The sequence below is a fragment of the Sycon ciliatum genome, chromosome 8, assembly GCF_964019385.1.
Source record: "Sycon ciliatum chromosome 8, ocSycCili1.1, whole genome shotgun sequence".
Taxonomy (NCBI): domain Eukaryota; kingdom Metazoa; phylum Porifera; class Calcarea; order Leucosolenida; family Sycettidae; genus Sycon; species Sycon ciliatum.
In genome coordinates, this window is record NC_088650.1 from 5,735,288 (window position 1) to 5,755,167 (window position 19,880).

The 19,880-nt window shown below is 50.3% G+C and overlaps 3 protein-coding genes across 3 annotated transcripts; 1 reads left to right on the plus strand and 2 right to left on the minus strand.

Annotated features, from left to right (window-relative positions):
* Positions 1–3,852: 3,852 nt before the first annotated feature.
* LOC135823505 (uncharacterized) lies at positions 3,853–4,287 on the minus strand. Its single transcript, XM_065336348.1, has one exon. The coding sequence runs from the start codon at positions 4,285–4,287 to the stop codon at positions 3,853–3,855; it is 435 nt and encodes a 144-aa protein (XP_065192420.1).
* A 9,165-nt stretch (positions 4,288–13,452) lies between these two features.
* Positions 13,453–16,816, plus strand: LOC135822931 (uncharacterized). The gene is made up of 2 exons (XM_065335771.1): positions 13,453–15,011; positions 15,278–16,816. Exons 1-2 carry the CDS (start codon positions 13,650–13,652, stop codon positions 16,181–16,183), a joined length of 2,268 nt encoding a protein of 755 aa, XP_065191843.1. The 5' UTR covers positions 13,453–13,649; the 3' UTR covers positions 16,184–16,816.
* Positions 16,817–17,770: 954 nt separating this feature from the next.
* Positions 17,771–19,366, minus strand: LOC135823721 (ataxin-2 homolog; the record flags this gene model as incomplete). Its single annotated transcript, XM_065336567.1, is given in 2 exon segments — positions 17,771–18,401; positions 19,296–19,366. Coding segments are annotated over 2 exon segments (240 nt in total), but the record flags the coding sequence as incomplete, so codon positions are not given.
* Positions 19,367–19,880: the final 514 nt, after the last annotated feature.

Consider the following 19,880-nt stretch of genomic DNA (forward strand, 5'->3'; position numbering starts at 1 on the left):
TAAGGCTGAGCGAAGGGACTCAGAGAGGGGTAGAAGGGAGCTGAAGTGCGGTCAGTACATTAGGCTGGTGTATAGGCTGCGATGGAGAGATCGTAACCTGTCTATAGTCCACTCCCACTTGCTGCGCCGCAAGTGGTCGTAGACATTTCTCTTGAAGGTGTGCATATCTCTGCGAGAAGCGGGAGACTTCAGAAGGGTAGGTTGGAGCTGATTCCACGTTGCGATGAGGGAGTGGGGAAATGAGCGGAGTGTGTTGTTTCATGACTGAGGAGGAAGGATACTGGCGAGTTGTGACGGATGATGTGCTACAGACCTGGTTGTCTCACGAGTAGACATGTGGCATTGCGGTGCGGCTGCTGGTGGTAGCAGAATGGCTTTCACCATTTCCGGACCATCTACAAAGTGGTCGGTTGGTGGGTTTTTATTTCACTTCGCACATTCAAACGGGATGACGACCCAATAAAATTACGGCGAAGGCTAAGCCTAGAAGTGGCTATGGAAGAACATAGAAAAAGCTATGGAAGCACATAGTAAGAGAATAGGATACTAATAACTGCGAGTAAACGGGGGGAGAGAGAGAATACGATGTATCTGTGATACTACGTGAGGATTACTGAACTGCACGGGGAGGGAGAGCAGAGCGATCAGCAGCAACTCGAACTACTCTCTACAGGCGTATGGTACACATGCATGCTTAAACTCAGGTAGCCGGGTAATTGTGCGGACCTCACCAGGGAGAGCGTTCCACAGCAGAGCACCAGCAACAGAAAATCTCCGCTGACCGCGGCGGCTATTATTTGAGGATTTCCCAAAGACATAGTCTAAATTGAAGGGAGTTCCATTATAATGGGAGGCTGTAGGGTTGAGATAGCAGACAGTGGAGGGCTAATAATTCGTAATGAACAGCCTAGCAAGAGAAATACAATTATGCTGAATGTTCCAGAATGGTCCTTTAATCAATGATACCTATAGCCTCGGGATATGCCTTGAAATACGAAATGTACCGAAACAGAAACACAAAAATGAATAAGAATAAGCGCAACGCACAAAGAAGGAGGACAGAGGCATGTCAGTGAGGAGTGGCATTGTGTTTGGTGCCAGAGAAGTGCGTGCAAATGTGACTGTGAAACAGGGACTGCGAGGCTGTGGCTCTCAGGTCTGCGGGCAAGGCATTCCAGACAGTAGCGGTGCGGAAGAGAAATGACCTCCCGGCGTGTTTCCCAACCTGTGGCAGAGTGAATGCGAGTTGGCGGCGGCGACTACGCGTGGGGCAGTATCCCGCTGCTTCAAAAAGTTCTGGTTGGGTGGTGACCAAATGGAAGAATTCCATAAGGCAGGCGATCTTCCTGCGCCAGGATAGACTTGGCCACCCCAGCTGTTTAAACAATGATGACTTGGGCTCGTCTGATGGGCAAGGGCATCTCTCAAGCCGCATGACTGTGCGAGCTACTCTGGCTTGCAGCCGTTCAAGGGTGAGCCGCTGTGCAGCAGAGAGGGAGGACTCCCATACTGGGGCGGCGTATTCTGCTGTGGGGCGGACATACGTAAGGTACAGCTTCCTGACGATGTCTCCTGTTAAGCGGTCAGCCATATGGCACAGAAGAACGCAGCGTTGTCTAAACTTGCTTATTGTCTGTTCAATATGCTCCTGGAAGCTAAGTGTTTCACTCAACAACACTCCCAGGTGACGGTGACTGGTTACGGTTTGCCTGGCTTAGTAGGCCATTGACTGCTGATGGCGGGTAGGGGTGCCTTGTGCTGGGGTCAGGAGCTGGGCGAGCACAGGGCTGGTGCGGGCGTGGATGCACCGCCAGATGGTGATCAATATGTTCTGCCTGTAGAGCTCGCTGACACGGTACAGGGAGTGAGCAGTGAGCAGCGGCTGCATGGCTGTCCGGGGCGGGTTGCCATCGATACAGCGGATGGCTCTGTTTTGCGCGGTTTGCAGTCGTTTCAGTTGACCCTCTCGCATTGCGGCTGAAAAGCAGCAGGACCCATAAAGCAGGTCGGGCATTATGACCGCCTTCACATACACCTGACGAGAGCGTCTTGATAGGCTTCGGCGTGCCCGCCACAAGGCGCCAATTTTCTTGGCAACCTTGGTGACCACATAGTTTACATGGGTGTCCCAATCTAGGCGATTGTCAAGGTGAACGCCGAGGTAGCGCGCAGAAGACGCTGAGGGGAGGAGACAGTCGCCGCTTTTGACTGTTACTTCCTGTACATGCTGCTGGGGAGAGATAGTCAGAACCTGGCTCTTGGTGGCGTTCAAGATGAGGCCTCGGGACTTCAAGCAACCGGCCAGAGCAGTTGCCGCTGTGGTGAGGGTTCTGGACGCTTCCGCCGCTGAGGCCTGGGAGTCGTACAGGGCTATATCATCTGCAAATTGTACACTTGGCACAGGCGAGGAAACCAAAGGGACATCTCGTGTGTATATACTGAAGAGGACAGGGCCGAGAACAGAGCCTTGGGGCACTCCGCAGGTGCAAGCCAGAGCAGGGCTGGTTGAAGGCGAAATGAGGATCTGCTGCTTGCGGCCGGACAAGAAGTCGACGAACCAACTAAGGGCTTTTCCAGAAATTCCAACCGCAAGGAGGTCTTGAATTAACTTGTCGTGGTGCACTATATCAAAAGCCTTCGACATGTCTAATAGGCACAGCCCTGTGGTCTTGCCACTGTCTCTCCCCTTCTGCAGATTATCAGTCAGCACACAGAGGGCGTCTTCCGTGGAACATTTCTTGCGGAAGGCAAATTGTGTTTCGGGTAATGCCTTGGTCAAGTCCAAATGACGAACTAACTGGTGTTGCACTACCCTCTCCAGCAACTTGGACACTATTGGGAGAAGGGATACAGGTCTATAGTTGGTGGGGACTGATGGGTCACCGGCCTTGTACAGTGGCACGACAGACGCCAATTTCAATGCGGATGGAATGGTTCCAGTCCTCAGCGAGGTGCAGAACAGCACAGCAAGAGAATATGCAAGCAAGTCAGCACACTGCTGTAGCAGAGAGCCCGGTATGCCGTCACTACCTGTGGCTTTCCGCGCATCCAAATTCTCAAGGAGACGTCGGACGTCAGCGGGAGTCACAGGATCAAGTTTGGTCAAGGAGACTGGTCCAGCGGGACCGTGCAGCTTGTACAGGAAGCAGAGCCCTGCTAAGGTACGTTGAATGTCGAGGCTCGGGAGGTATGATCCGTTTCAAGTTATGTGTAGGGAACCGAACGGCGCTGAATGGCAGTGAGGCGGGCCAAGGTGGTGGGGGCCGCACTCTGTGGCTGCGGAATGCCAGCTGCCGGTCGAAAGTGACGCCAAGAAGCTTGAGCTCCTCTACTTCTGGCACGACTGCTCCTTGGAAGCGTATTGCGTTCGGAGGGTTTGGCGAGCAGTGGCGGCTGATGGTCAATGCCTGCGACTTTGTGGGCTCGAACTAAGCTGCTTCCCCATGCTGCCAGTGAGTCTACTGCCTGCTGGAGGATTGTTGTCTCTTCTGCCAGTCTGAGTCGGGTGGTGATGCACTTGTACTTGTAGAGAGCTGTGTCGTCGGCGTATACAGCCAGCTTCGCTCCATCAGGCAGGTGGTCTTCTGCGTCGTTGACGTACAGAAGGAGTAGGGTGGGGCTGAGGATGCTGCCCTGCCGCCCGCCAAATTGGATTCGGTGGGTTGGTGAAGACTGGCCGCTTACGACGATACGGATGTGGCGGTCTGTCAGGTAACTTCGGCGCCAGGGGCCGCTTATACCGCACCGCTCAGTCTTGTGGAGGACGTCGTTGTGAGAGACCTTGTCGAAGGCCGCGGCAATATCTACTGCAAGGACCCTGACGAGGCCTCCACCGGCAGCTGCAAGGCTCCACTAATGCTGAAGAGCAATCAGCAGATCGGAGGTTCCCAGTCCAGTGCGAAAGCCAAACTGCCTGTGAGAAAGAATGTCATTCTTCTTCTGGTAGTTGGACAGGCTGCGGTTCATAATGGACTCCATGCGCTTAGACATTATGGTCGGTCGTGATATCGGTCGGAAGTTTCTCGGGTTTGACTTGGGGCTTTTCTTGTGTACCGGTACGACGTTGGCAACTTTCCACATGGCAGGTTGGTGACTACTGCAGAAGCCCAGGGTAAACAGCTTGGATAGAGGCAGGGCCAGAGAGTCGGCACATGTTCTCAGCACTCTTGCGGCTACTGCCATCAGGCCATGTGGCTTTACTTGGATTGAGAGGTCGGAGTGTCCAGCGTACCGTGGCTTGGCGGAAGTGGACTGTTGCAAGCGTATTTGCGGTGCTCCAGCGGACATGCGGGAACGGCCCCGACGGTTCTGCGAAGTCATCTTCTGGGCTGCACTTCTGGGCAAAGTACTTCCCGATGACGTTAGCCTTGTCGTGGCTTTTGGTGCATTCCATGCCATCGGGGTCAACCAGGACTGGGATGGAGCTGTCCCGGCCATGCCCTCCAACTCGTTTAATCACGCTCCACCACTCTCTGTCCTGCAGGATGCCCGTCCTGAGCCGTTGCTTGACATGGTCAAGATATCTGGCTTTGGCTCTTGCTAGATATTTTGTTCAATCAAGGCGTGCTTGTAACAGTTTTCCCCTGTTCTCTATAACTTTACACTCCCTCGCACCTCATGCGTCTTACGCCTGTCTATTAGCACCTTCATTGGCGCCATTGCCACATGTATACTATCACATTTTGCATATAACTGGTCGAGGCACGCTCAACCAGGCCTCTTACTTTTCAAGTTTGATTAAACCTGTTACACTGGTAGCAGAGGATGGTTACTACTCTGCTTTTGGCAGGTGTTCTGGTCGCTCTGCTTACGCTCCTCGTACTCGTCGTTCGGCTGATAAACGATATCAAGACCGCTCAGCGCGTTAGCCAAGGAAACCGAACGATACATCCGAACTCGGAACCGTGGGAGCCAACACCTCGCCTTACGAAAGAGCCGCCTGTGTTTGGAGGAGATTCCGCTACATTCAAAGAATGGACGTTTACAATGGACATGGCCCTACGGTCGTTGGCACTCCCAAATGCGGCACAGAGGGTCGACTACGCGGCAGGATTTTTGACTGGAAACGCTCGTCTTTGGTTGATAGCGGCATTGGAAGCTAACCAAGTGTTTTCCGACTGGCCTGCTCTGAAAGCGGCACTTGGCGATGTGTACGGACCACGGCACAACGAGGAAACATCGCGTATGGGACTAATTTCCGCAGCGCAGCGCGGGTCGCTGGACGCATACATTGCTGCTTTCACTCGCCTCAGCCTGCAAGTGCCGGAAATCGACCACCACACCAGAGCGCTGCTGTTCGTCAGGGGTCTTACGCCGCACATCCAGCGACAGGTCATGCGTGAGCATCCACGTACCCTGGAGCAAGCTGTCATGGCAGCAAACACCGTGGAGCAGTCGCCAGGGCCACCGGCGTCGGGGCCACCAGCCAGTAGAGAGTCGCGTTCCGTGCCCAGCTTCCGTGGTCAGGGCCTCCGCAAGCTGACGGACCAAGAGCGTGTCCAACTGCGAGCAATGGGACACTGCTTTGCTTGCAGGAAGCCAGGCCACCTCGCTAAAGACTGTACTGAGGGTGGACAGCGCTACCCAAACGCTGGTCGCCAGTAAGAAAGGGGGTGCGCTTACTGGCGACGACCCAAGCACCCACGCCGGTACCAGTCGCTAACCGGTTCGGAGCTCTGGAGGTTGAAGACGTTGCTCTCCAGGAACCTACGGAGCCGGAGACACCCATAGCTGTAGGAAATTGTCCCGTTGCAGAAAGGTGTCATGTCAGCAACGTCAGCGTCGGCAATGAACCTGAACACGACCTACTGCGCATACAGGGAAAGATCGGCGGTCGCCATGCAGTGATGCTGATAGATTCCGGTTCGACGCATGACTTCATTGCAGACGGTTTTGTTCGAAAGCATCATCTTGACACGGATGCAAGCTCAGAAATGCTGAGCGTAACATTGGCGGACGGCTCGACCAGCGAGGTCCCGCAGATTTCCACACGCACGCTAAAGGTGACAGTCGGGGGCTTCAGTGAGGAACAGCACTTTACTGTGTATCCCCTGACTCGCTACGACGCTATTCTTGGCAAGCCGTGGCTTACAAGGAACAACCCCAGTATCAACTTCCGTACGAACGAAGTTCAGTTGGACGGTGAGCCCTTTGTTGCCAAATTGCCTTCAGCTAACCCGCCGACAGCCGACCGGCCATCTGTGGAAAGCATGTTTATCAGTGGCCGACAAGCTCGTCATGCCCTGAGGAGTGGAGCCGAAGGGTTTCTTGCATGGGTCACTGCTGCAAACGAGGAGAATCGTTCCGGGCCACAACTCCAGGAATCAGAGCAACAGGACATCCAGAACCTGCTCAAGAGGTACCAGGATTTATTTCCAGACGAGCTGCCGAATGAGCTTCCACCGAAGAGACCAATCGACCATGAAATCCAGATAGAAGATGGAACCAGACCACCGTCTCGACCCGCCTACCGCTTGCCGAAACCAGAGATGGACGAGCTCCAGTCACAGCTGTCAGAATTACTTGAGAAGGGATTCATTGAGCCAAGTAAGTCGCCATACGGTGCACCCGTGTTTTTTGTGAAGAAGTCGGATGGTACTCTGAGAATGGTGTGCGATTGGCGAGAATTGAATAGAATTACGATCAAAAACAAAGCTTGTCTTCCTAATATTGATGACTTATTCGACACGATCCAGGGCAGTGCATATTTCTCCAAGTTGGACTTGCGGTCGGGGTACAATCAAATCAGAATTCAAGACTCGGATGTTTCTAAGACGGCCATTAATACGCCGTTCGGTCACTTCCAATTTAGAGTCATGGGATTCGGGCTGACTAATGCCCCGGCAACCTTTCAGTCACTCATGAACTCTATTCTGCAACCGCATCTCCGAAAATTCGTTGTAGTATTCTTGGATGACATTCTAGTTTTTAGCAAGACCTGGGAAGATCATCTGCATCATCTTCAAACAGTTCTAGAAACACTTAGAAATAGCGAGCTGTATTGCAAACAGTCTAAATGCGAATTCGGCGTGAGAGAAGTTCTCTTCTTGGGGCATAAAATCAACGGCACATCAATTTCCCCTGATCCCAAGAAGATAAGTGCTGTGGAAACATGGCCAACTCCGTCGTCAGTAACTGATGTGAGGAAGTTTCTTGGCTTTGCAAACTATTTCCGAAGGTTCATAGATCGACACTCGACCATCTCTCGTCCATTAGAAGAAATCACCGGAAAACATTCACGCTTTGAATGGAGCGCTGCTAGACAGAAGGCATTCGAGTCTCTAAAATCAGCATTACTCGAGGCGCCAGTGTTGCAACTGGCCGATGTTGAGAAAAGCTTCACGGTAGAAACTGACGCAAGTGACTTTGCCGTGGCGGGTGTGCTCCTACAGCAGGGAGAAGATATGGATTTGCATCCCGTAGCCTATTGTAGTCGGAAACTGTCAGCTGCAGAACGCAACTATACTGCGGCCGAGAGGGAAACGTTGGCTGTGGTATTTGCATTAAAGTGCTGGAGAATCTATCTATTTCGCCACTTTGACCTGATGACTGATAATATGGGTGTTGTCTATTTACGAACCAAACCGACTCTCACCAAGCGTGAGGCAAGATGGGTAGAGTTTTTAGCTGACTATGACTTCACGGTCTTTCACAAACCAGGAAAGAAAAACATTGCCGACCCGCTTTCACGCCGTCCAGATCTGTTCAGTGATTCTGAAATAGGCGGGTCATCCTATCCTAACATTCAGTTGAATGCCATTGAGCATACCCTAGAGATTAATCCAGACTTAGCGCAGTTAATTGTCAGCGGTTACAAGTGCGACAAGGATCTTGCTCCCATTATCAGGAGACTGAAAAATTCAAGCCATGACAATCTGCACGACCGTTACCTTCTAAATGAAACACCCGGTTATCTTTATCTCAGATCTTCACCACAGAACAGGTTATGCATTCCAAAGAGTAGCAAACTCCGACTCGCCCTGCTTCAAGAATACCATGACTGTGTGACTGCGGGGCATCCCGGTCGAGATCGCACCTATTTCAGACTCGCTAGATATTTCTATTGGCCCAGAATGGGACTGGATGTAAAGGCGTTTGTCAAGTCATGTGACGTCTGCCAACGAGTTAAAGGCGGCCAGCTAAAAACTGGTCTCTTGCAGAATTTACCAGTGCCCAGTCAACCGTGGGCGGATATCTCGATGGATTTTATCATGGGTTTGCCTAGGACCGATACAGGTCATGATGCAATATATGTATTTGTAGACCGCTTGACAAAGTGTGTACATTTAGCACCTACTTCCTCTACTATTGACGCTAAAGGAAGTGCTGATCTGTATATTCAACATGTATTTCGACTTCATGGTTTGAGTTCTAGTATTGTATGTGATCGTGATCCAAGATTTACGGCAGCATTTTTTCAGGAATTGTTTGATCGCTTAGGAACGAAACTAGCATTTAGTACTGCCAATCACCCTCAGACAGATGGCCTAACTGAACGAGTAAACAGAATAGTAGAGGATGTGCTGAGGGCTTTTGTAAATCATAAACAAGATAACTGGGATATGCTCCTACCTCTCTGTGAGTTTTCTATCAACAGCGCTACTCAATCATCTACAGGAAACACACCGTTCTTCTTAAATTACGGTCTAAATCCCAGAGCGCCACCCGACTTCCTCAACCCTATTCAGGGAGGCAGAGATTCAGCTGATTGGTTGCAAGCAAGACAAGACGCGGTCAAGATCTCACAAGATGCGCTAGTGGCAGCTCAAGCTCGTCAGGCCTTCTATGCAGATCGGACAAGGGTCGAGGGAAAGCTGAAGGTGGGAGATTTGGTAATGGTCTACCGGGATTTCCTCCTGACTCCTGAAGCTCGGGACCGACCATCCCATAAATTACGCCCCAAGTGGTTTGGCCCCTTTCCTATAACCCATGTGGTCGGCCCGAATGCCTACAAGCTCAAGTTGCCTCATACCAGCCGCTGTCACCCGGTATTTAATGTGTCGGCACTCCGTGCCTACGAGAAGAACGCTATTCCTAATAGGAGACAGCCTACGCCTCCGCCTATCACGGACCTTGATGGTCATGCCCGCTATGTGGTGGAGAACATTCTCAGTCACCGCCGCCGGCAGAATCAGCTTCAGTACCTAGTCAAGTGGCAAGGCTACTCTGATGCCACTTGGGAGCCTGAACATTATTTGTTGGATGAATCTGGTAATGACATTGTTCCACTTCAGAAGTACAAAACCTTGGCTTCTGCCCGCTGAGTTTTGCAGTTGAACTTCTAGTTTCACCTTACACATTTGTTGAGCTTATTACACTTTTATTTGCATGGAGTTTCAGTCGTCTTATTGTGTTACTTCAGTGCGAAGCCTTTTTTCGTCTCGCACGTGTTTGCGCTTATTGTACTCTATTCCACTTGAGCATTTGGGTTATAAGCTCCTTCCTCTCCATAGGAGGGGGATGATGTAACAGTTTTCCCCTGTTCTCTATAACTTTACACTCCCTCGCACCTCATGCGTCTTACGCCTGTCTATTAGCACCTTCATTGGCGCCATTGCCACATGTATACTATCACATTTTGCATATAACTGGTCGAGGCACGCTCAACCAGGCCTCTTACTTTTCAAGTTTGATTAAACCTGTTACAGTGCTAGCTTGTATGTACACTTGAGCGCTCCATTTCTGGGGTCATCGCGGAATTTCCGCCAGGCATTGCGCTTTCTGTCAACTGCTGCAGAGCATTCTGGCGTCCACAAGATTGGATCATGCGGTCTGGTCTTGAAGACCTTGGATGGTATAAAGCAGCTATGACAACAGCATGGTCTGATCTGCCAAAAGGTGTTTGGGTGGTGGTGGGCACAGTTCCAGGCACATCCGACATGCCGAGGTCAAGGATGTTTTCTCCACGAGTGGCTGAGGTAACGTGTTGTCGGAGACCATGAACACAGCACATGTCTTCTGCAGCTTCTCCAGCAGCCGAGGTGCGTGAGCTTCCAAGCCATTCCCGGTTGTAGGCATTGAAGTCCCCTGCCACAATAATGTGTGAGCAGGACTGCCGGGCTTTTTCGAGGTCAGATTCCAGCTGGGTGAAGATACTGCAGCCGCTGTCTGCACTCGTACCAGGTCTGTAGGCAGCACAGACGCCCAGTTCCATGCCTGACGGTGCAGCAACACTGATCCAAAGAGTTTCACACTCAGAGTTGATGTCTAATTGTTTGTACGCCATCCCTTCTTTCAGCCATATGGCGACTCCGCCGCCTTGCGCTGTCCGGTCTCGACGTATTGGGGGTAATAGCGAGGGATTGAGACTTCCGCAACTGTAGCCTTGTCGGGCGCTAGTTTGGTCTCGGTGACGACGAGACTAGCAAGACCATTGGACAAACCGGTCTAACTACAACTTGAAAACGCAAGGCAATAGACCACCAAACTTTGGAGGCTCAAAGGTATGTAAAAAAATACTTGAAGAGGGGAAGCCAAGCGAAGACGAACTGTCATGAACCGAAAGCCATGTTGATGTAACGATGATGGACAAGTGTGCTACAACAAAAGAGTGGTTTCACACGACGTACGTTTCGCCGTATTGCTGGTAACGGCTGATCAGGTGTGCTTTTATACTCGGATTTTGAGCCAATAGTAGGCATTGGCGGATAATGCTCGAAAAGGTGGCAGATTCTGCTCGAAAAGCAGTGAAATTGGCAGAACCATACAAACCTTATGGCGGGCAATTCCTAGAATTCTGCTCCATTTCTTTATCCACATACCAAACATGCATGAAACTTACCAGAAAAAAGTACCGAATTCTGCATATATTTCTGTCGGCATTATCCGCAAAGCCTAGCCAATAGTAACACGTAAAGAGAAAAGGACCTACACTGTTTAAGTCTCGTCATCATCATTCCGTAACGTTCGACATTCCTTGTTGCCGAGGAACATCCATCCCCTACACCTTGCAATGAATGCTCTGTCTGACTTTTCCCGTCCACACACCACGTCATTTACTCTTCTCTGCGTGCTTGTGCGCTTATGAACTCTTTGTGTTCCCTCTGTTGACGCTTCAAAATCGCTCTATTGACACTGCAAAATAGCTCTGTTGACGCTACAAAATTGCTAATCATCTCCCTCCCTCCCTCCCCCCCCCCCCCTCTCTCTCTCTCTCTCTCCCCGTAGCTCTCTCCCTTTTGAAATTCGCTTCCATAGAATTGGGCACCATTGCCCGTTTGGCCTTGCGAAGCAAAATAAAAATCAACAACAACAACAACATAGCTCGTACACATTTTCGTGGCGCATCCCTTCCCCTCATTGGAACTTTCCGCACCTGAGCCTTCCCAGTTGGAAGGTTGTTGGTTTGCGCTTCGTAGATGTGTTGAAATAGGTGTTAGGTCGTCAAATATCTCAACATCCTTTTTCAGTTTTGTGCCTTGTTGTGGCACTATTTGACTGTATTATCTCGTTACCTTGGTTACTTTAGTGGACTGTTAGTCATCAACTAGGAACCTATAGGTCCCTTTCTCTTAGGATAAAAAATGTTTGTAATAATGACAAAATAGAAGGACAAAAGCATTATTTTCTTCACTTCCGCCATGGTTGCTAGCTTTTTTTCTGTTGCTGGAGAAGGGGATGACTCTTGCCAGTAAATCTCAGGCAATACTCCTTGACCGCCACAGACCATCCCTGGATGTCCCACAGCTCACATTTGATGGCATGCAGGTGCCTGAGAGCCCTCAGCTCAAGCTGCTAGGAGTGTTATTTGACAGTACTCTCTCCTTCCGGGCCCACATCCGTTCCCTTGCCGTTAGAGCCAACCAGCGACTCGGCCTGCTCCGAAAGGCGTCTCGGATCCTGGACAGTGCAGGGTGCCTAACTGTGTACAAAGGATTTGTACGGCCTATAATGGAGTACGCCCCTCTCGTCTGGGCAAGTGCGGCACATTGTCACCTCCATCAGCTGGACCTGGTCCAGCGTCGAGCCATGAAGGTTATTGGCCCCTCATTGCTCCCCTGTCTGGCAATCCGAAGGCATGTTTACGGGCTGTGCTACCTGCTGCAATGCATACCAGGTCCAGCTTTGCTTACCAAAATGGTACCTCCCCCAGCAAGAGTTAACGCTGCACCCCGGACGCGCCGGCAACGCCAGTCCCTTGGTGGCCACTCTTTCCAACTCGAAACTCCTCTGCCAGCCTCCAGTCCAGAGTTCATCCGCCGCTCCTTCCCATACTTTGTCCTGGAGAGCTGGAACACACTGCCTGCCCCAATCCTCGCCGATCGCCCAACTCTCAAGAACTTGCCGACATTCAAGACCAAGGCCTACCATCACCTCCGCGAGAACAATTGACTATGGGCCACTGACGTCCACCAGCACTGAGAATAACTGGTTGTCTCTATTATTATCATTTTCTGTTTCTCTCTCTCTCTCTCTCTCTCTCTCTCTCGCACTCTTCCTCTCCTGGGAAGCTCCTCATGCTCATTCTCCCTTTTCTCGGTCCATTTCCCCTTCCTGATGCGTAGACCAACTGATGAACCCGAGACCACTAGGTCGGGGGAGGTTGACCTACCTCATCGGCACGCATACCAGGCTCCTCTGTGTTGTCCATGTTCGCTTGTCCAATTTTGTCTACCTCCCCTTTTTATGTTGCTGGCCAGTGCTTTGTAGTAAAAAATAAATAAAAAAGAAAAAGTCTTGGAAATGTCCAAACCTGAGCCTTCCAAGTTGGAAGGTTGTTGGTTTGCGCCTTGGAGAAGTGTTGGAGTTACATGTAGGTGTCAGGTCGTTGAATGTCTCAGTACTCCTTGTCAGCTTTGTGCCATTTAGTCGCACTCGCCGACTTTATGATCTGGTTGCGTTTGTGGATAGTTAGTCATGACTCGTAACATTTTGTCCTTCTCCATTTTTTACCATGAATAAAAGTGACGTGACAATAATGTCAATCCGCCTGGCCATGCAGTTTTTTCATCTCTTGCTGTCGTCCACTAGAATTCGGCTTAAGAATTAGAAGTATCGTGGCGTTCGACCGATCAGCCAAAGCCGAAAAAGTAGCACTAGTGCTGTAGTATTCATTGGTTTGAGGGAAATTTGTAAACGGGAAAAATTCGAAGGGAATATTGACCGTCACCACCGCCCCAGGATTCGAACCAGGGACCATCGCTTATTATAATAATTAAAATTATGGCCAGCGATACTCAACCACTAAGCTGTCGTCATCCAAGGAGCGACCGTTTTGACATGTAGGTCCGACATGTGGTCATTGATCTGTCGTCCAAACAACAACATTTAAAAAAATGCTATGTGTAACGTTAGATCTACGACTCAGTCAGACCTCTGTAAGATCTCGGACGACTCGGTCAGAGATTAGAAGGCACAAAGTACTCGACCTGGCCGTCACTGTGAGGCTCAAAGTACACCAGCTGGTGGGACCTGAACAGGTGGTCAGCGATATCATAATTATTAGTGTTGTCTTCAGAATGGCTAGCTACTAGTACTGTGGCATGACATTCGGTGCAAACCCGCGAGGAGAGAAAGCAAGCAAGGATCGCAGTACAATGCTGAGCGCTTGGCTAGAAGGTTCGTCTTGAGCGACGCTTGCCTCTTCTCTCTCCCCCTATTGTTTTCATGGCCACGACCTGTTTGGTAGTTTTGTTACTTGGCGGGCCGACATGGAGACGGTTGGAAAGTTTATGCTGCAAGACATCGAACAAGAGAGGTATGTTCTCGGTAAAGGCTCCTATGGCATGGTGTTCAGGGGCCGCTGGCGAGGAATAAAGGTAGCCATAAAGCGACTGCATGCGTATCTGACCATCGAAAACGGACCTGATGGTGCGCAGGGCTACACGACGAAGTTTGTGGAGGAATGGGAGACGCTAAAGTCCATTCATCACTCGCACATCGTCCAGTACTTCGGCGTAATGGCGGCCACTGGGTCCAGCGAGAGCTCCACGCCAGGACTGGTGATGGAAATGATGGCAACGACTCTGCGTGAGCGCTACAAGGCCACGCCAGCGCTCAGCGTGCTAGAGCATCTGAAGATAGCCAGCGGCGTGGCGGCCGGATTGTGCTACTTGCATAATCCCTCCGTGAATATTGTCCATCGCGACCTGACCACCAACAACATCATGCTTGCGTCTGCACACGACTGCCATGCCAAGATCACTGACATTGGCGGAGCGAAAAAGCTACTGCAGGTCGACACAGCTGAGCTGATGACCAAATGCCCAGGCAGTACTCCTTACATGGCACCAGAAACCCTAAAGATGGTGGAGCTTCACATTCTGGCGGGGGAGAGCAACATCGGAAAGCGTGACGCTGGCAGCATCGCCATGTACGGCCTGCCCGTGGATATCTTCGCGTTCGCCATCAGCATGATGTCGATGGTGGTGAGGCGTGAACCGCTGCCGTTTGCGCAGGGCATACGCAACCGAGAGGACGAGCTGGAGCGCATCAAGGATCACCCGCTCAACGACATCGTCGTCAACTGCCTGAAAGAGAATCCTGTTGATCGCAACAGCGCTGATCTCGTCTGTTCCAACGTACAGAAGCTGTTGACTAGCAAGCAAGAGCTGAACACAGCAGTGCAAGGCAGTGGTGATAGGCACACATCCACTGAACAGCATGAGCCGGGCTCAGGCCAATCCACTTCCAGTGTGGGTACACGGACCGGGAGTAGCCTGGGCAGCGACGAGATTGAGCAGATTCTGCAGCGCGCCCATGCAGCCAACAGCAGAGTGCGCGCTCTGGAGAGCGATAACGCCACACTGATGTCAGAACGGGATGGACTGCGCGAGACTCTGGCACACTGTACGTGCTCGGCCGGCAGCCAAGCTGTGGTGCCCAAGCCGGAGCTTGCCGTCGCAAACCAGAAGCTTTCGAAGGCCACTGGTATTCTCTACGAGGGCATGATGAATACAACGGCCTCCTTCTTCCTTAGTTCCAGGCAGCGTGAGAAGATGAGAGCGTCCGCCGAAGCAGCTGTGGTTCTTGGTGGTGGTGGGAAACCTCCAATGGGACATCACCAGCCACAGGTAGGGTATTTTCAACTACTATTGTATTGTGGTTTTGTGTTAAAAAAAACATGACGTGACCTCCCGACTCAGCAAGAGTATGGTATAGTACACTAGCAGAAGCATAATGCCTAACGTGCGGGGTGGGTGTGTGTGTGTGTGTGTCTGTGTGTCTGTGTGTGTGTGTGTGTGTTTGTGTGTGTGTCTCTCTCTCTCTCTCTCTCTCTCTCTCTCTCTCTCTCTCTCTCTCTCTCTCTTTCTCTTTCTCTTTCTCTCTCTGTCTGCAGTGGAGCAAGGTTGGATGCCTTCCGCGGGTGAAGGTAAGCAGTCGCTCCATACCGTTCCTGCACCAGGGCAGGATTGTACTGAAACTGGCCTACGCCGACAGCAAACCAGCCCTGTTCGAGTCGCATCCGGACGTGATCACGGAGTCTAGCTGGGAATGTCGCTCACTTCCACTGAATGACGGAGTAAGCAGCTACTTCTTCTCCTACCGAGATGATCTTCTTTACCTGTGCACGGATCCATCGCAGCAATGTCCGCCCGTCCTTTGGAAGCAAGCTGACGGTGCGTGGAAGAAGCTGGCGCTCTTCAACACGGCACGCGCTCACTATGGTGCCGGGTTGGTCGGCACTCGCCTGGTGATCGCCGGTGGATGTACGGTGTTAAACAGCGGTGAAGAGTCCCCAGTGTTGACCGTGGAGACGTTCTGCCTGGAATCAGACGAGCAGGGAGCTCTCCCGGACCTACCAAAGGTGTGCTATCATCCGGGAATCGTCGGTTATGACAACAAGGTGGCCATCATCGGTGGAGATTGCTACCCACACGGCAACTCGCTGGAAATCCTGACCACTCCTATCGGCGACGCTGATGCGGTCTGGTCAAACTCCGAGCTGCCAAATCTGCCGTTCGGTCGGTGCGCCGCTTGCGTCGTCAACTCATGTCTTGTCGTTGCCGGTGGCAACGCAGATATTGCCAAGGGAGACTGCAGTACAACCGTCACTGACGTGTATGTTCTGGAGAAGTGCGCAGTACCCCCGGTGTGGAAGTGTCTGCCATCGCTTACGACGCCCTCTCAGGACGGTACGTTGCTCGTGGATGACAACAGCCTCGTCTACATGTGCGGCTCGGCAAAGAAGAGCCGCAGCTGGGAGATGGAGCGCGTGGTACAGCGGATGGGCATGATGCTGTAGGTGAGATGCTGGCGTGCAAGCATTCGTTTACGCGTGGGTATGCACTCAAAATGCATAATTATGACACCATGACTTACCAGTATACTTGAGCCCATGCATATGTCTGACTGCACCTATACTATATGTACTCTGTCGTGTCTTACATATCACCCTCACCACCGAACGTGCAGATCAAAAGAAGCTTGAATCATTTGCTAGTTTGAGGGGCTTGAAAAGAGAGAAAAACTCGCCGAAGAGAACATTAGTGGTTATTTAGAACAATTAAAAACCACTTTTGGCTAATGATGCTCTCCTTGCACTTCATGCTAGCTTTTCACCACCTGGTTTTAGATCTGCTTGCAAGCTGAGACATTGCCACCTCTTCTTTGTTATTTTAAAAATGGATGTTGAATTGCCTTTGCTGAGATTTTGCAGATGGTGCTTTGTATATACATTTGATGTGGCGTGATCAACCACATTAGTTCCCGTTGTTAGCACTGAAATGACTGAAATGGCATCCTTGTTATGCTTTCAACTTATTTTTGCAGCTTATATTGGTCGGTGTTAGTATAGTGGGTCATTATTTCCCTGATGATTCCTTCCTGGGTGAAATGTTTCGAATAATTGAAGAAAAAGAACTTGTGTATGCAAAGACAGAGTGTGGGCGTGCGCGCTATAATTCACTGAGTACCCTAGCTGCTCATCAGAACACGAGACAATTCATAACAGGTTGCCTCGCTTGGCGGTAAAATTGTAGCAAACAATTAGTTCTGACTAGAAGCCTCTGCCGCCCCCCCCCCCCCCCCCCCGTATTGAACACTTCATAGTGAGGTTAGCGCTCAACTCACACAAAGAAGTGACATTGCTCAATATGGGCAGGGGCGGATGCAGGGGGGGAGGGGGGGGGGGTTCCAGGGGTTCAGCGTAACCCCCTAAAATAAATTTCGCCAATGTACTACTGGAAAACACGTGCATGTACATGTGCAAGCACATGTACATGTATTATTCAGCTACTCACTTTTGGCTAAACCGGAACCCCTATAGAGATCTCTGGATCCGCCCCTGTTGGGCATTGAGCAGTGAAAGTCCGAGTATTACTGGGCGAGCGGTGAAAGTTCCGGGTATTGAGCACTGTGTGAGCAGTAAAGGTCTGGGTATTGAGCACTTTATGAGCAGGGGAAGTCCGGGTACGGAGCATTATGTGTATGTGAGCGGTAAAAGTCCGGGTAATAGGTACTGTGTGAGCCGTGAAAGTCCGGGTATGGAGCACTATGTGAGCAGTGAAAACCTCCAGCATAATTACACTAGAATGATATATATACATACACATCCCCCTTCACTAACCTTATGCCGTGACCTTGGGCACTAGGGTACAAAAATAGATAGCCGAACCCCACTTCATGAGATATTGACGATTTTTATTAATCGATTTTATTTCCACAATAATTCATGTCTTTTCGTAGTGAAACCTGTTATTATATTGTGCTAATCTTCTAGCGGGATCATTGCTGCTGTGTCAAGGTGCGGACTCACAAATTCTTGCTACATTACTACAAACATTGGGAGATGAACCATACACTAAGAGGTGTTTGGTTTCCGGGCTAGAAAGGTGTTACAAAGTGGCTGCAATGGAGCTTGCGCGCCTAAAGAAACGGTTTGAAAGGATAAGAATAATGACTTTTAAAGACTGGGACATTGAGCCAGTGTTCCTAGCAGTACGTACAGGTATGAAGAGGGGACATACGGAGGCGGGTTATGAGCAATCGTCCACCACTGTAACCATAGATAATATACTGTCAGAAGGTGCGACGACTAGCCACCTAAATGACAGTCACGATAATGAAAGACTCAACGAACTGACCCCCAGCTGAAATACATCTCCGATGCGCAAACCAGCAGCGTTCCAACTTGGAAGGTTCATGGTTAGTGAAGGAGATCGTGTCTAGCTTCTTATAATTATGTCATAATAATTACTAAGCACATCCTCGATCTTTCAGGACGAATCAGTTATATTCATACCACATTATCCTGGGATTTAAAATGATGAATTTAATCCCAAAGTCTAAGACATCACAAGGTGACTCCAGGGTCTGCATCCTCACGGCTGCCTGGAGGTTTCCCCAGCGGGTATTTCTCCCGAAGCTGCACCGGGGGCAGTGAGGGCAAGCCATGCATACGGCGACGGTGATTCTCAATAGGTATGACCTTGGGTATCAAGCGTCTCCTGGCGTTTGTCAACCTGCAGAAAAGCATAGATACGTACACTTCACTGTATGTATGTAGCTACAGTGTAGTACATGTACTAGGCAATTATTTATATTATTATCAAATTTTTCAATGTACATATAAGGTGACACAAAGCTTTCTTGCTGCGACTCGCGTTTCACGTTTTGCGAGATAATCAGGAAAAGATCACTCTTTGTCTTTTGGTCGACTAGCACTATGTGAGCAGAGAAGTAGGGGAAGTAAACTTGCCACATTCCCGTTACCACGCACCTTTCTAAAATTGGGTTCGGAATTTAACCCCGAAATACAACCAGCTTAACGAATAAATGCGACTGGGGCACAGTTAGGAGCAACCTAAAACTAATGTTGATCAAGGCCATGGGTTCAATTTCGTCCAGTTCAGGGTTCGGAGAATGCTCCGACGACGACAATAGAAGATACATATACATGTAGATCTACATAGGAATCCCAGGATCTGGACTCTGGAGTAGATGTATAGAGAAACCCTCATTAAGAAGGACAGTGAAACCTGTGACTAACGACCACCCCAAGGGGTCAGAGAAAGCGGTCTTTAGTGGCAGGTGGTCTTTAGTTAGAGGTTTGCACCGCACAACCATAATATGAATGTGAGACCGTCCTCGCCTGGCGAAGTGGTCTGTAGTACCAGGCTGGTCGCTAGTCACGGTGGTCGCTAGTCACAGGTTTTACTGTACACGGTACTTTCACTTGAGAAGGACTAGTATTCATAACTCCCAGGCGATTGGATAAATCACTGTGTATTCACTGGGTACAAAACATGATTGAACAAGACTCAGTAGAACTCCCATTATTGTGAACAAATACCCGAGTCGGTCCCTTGGTGTTCGTCCAAAAGAGGTTTGACTGCACGTGATACCACCCGTCTTACCAGGCTGCAATCTGGTCCGTAGAGAGGCCCGTCCGTTCAGCTAACTGTGATTTGGTCTTGTGATCAGCATAGGGGCTCTATAAGACGGCGGCAGAAATTGACAAAGCAATCGAGAACAGATAGATAAGAAAGACTTGATTAGAAGTCTCTCCGCAGTCGAGACTGGCACTCAGCCACAGATGCCAGTTAAACCCTCCCTGAACACTCTCTCCGCTTGCACCCTGGCTCCCTCTTTATACTCTGTTACATGATATTGTATCATCTTTCCATTTTCACTCCCTACACAATGCACTTTCCTCTCCCTTCCCCGACCCTCTGTGTCTACTCCTCCCCACTTTTTGCACTAAAAGGTCGCTGAAGCCGAGACCTCAGGTCGGCGTAGATAATCCAGTTTCACCACAACAGCTGCGACTGCAGCCGCCTCTACCATAACACAGCATTCTGTTCCCGAAGTTCATGGTTTGGCGTAAAAAAGAACGAAGAGTGTACACTCTTTTTGTCTGGGTGCACGCCTTCTATAAGCAGACCAACGACCTGGAGGAAACGCAGCAAAACAGAAGTGGCCATCCCAGCTTCTTGCATTTT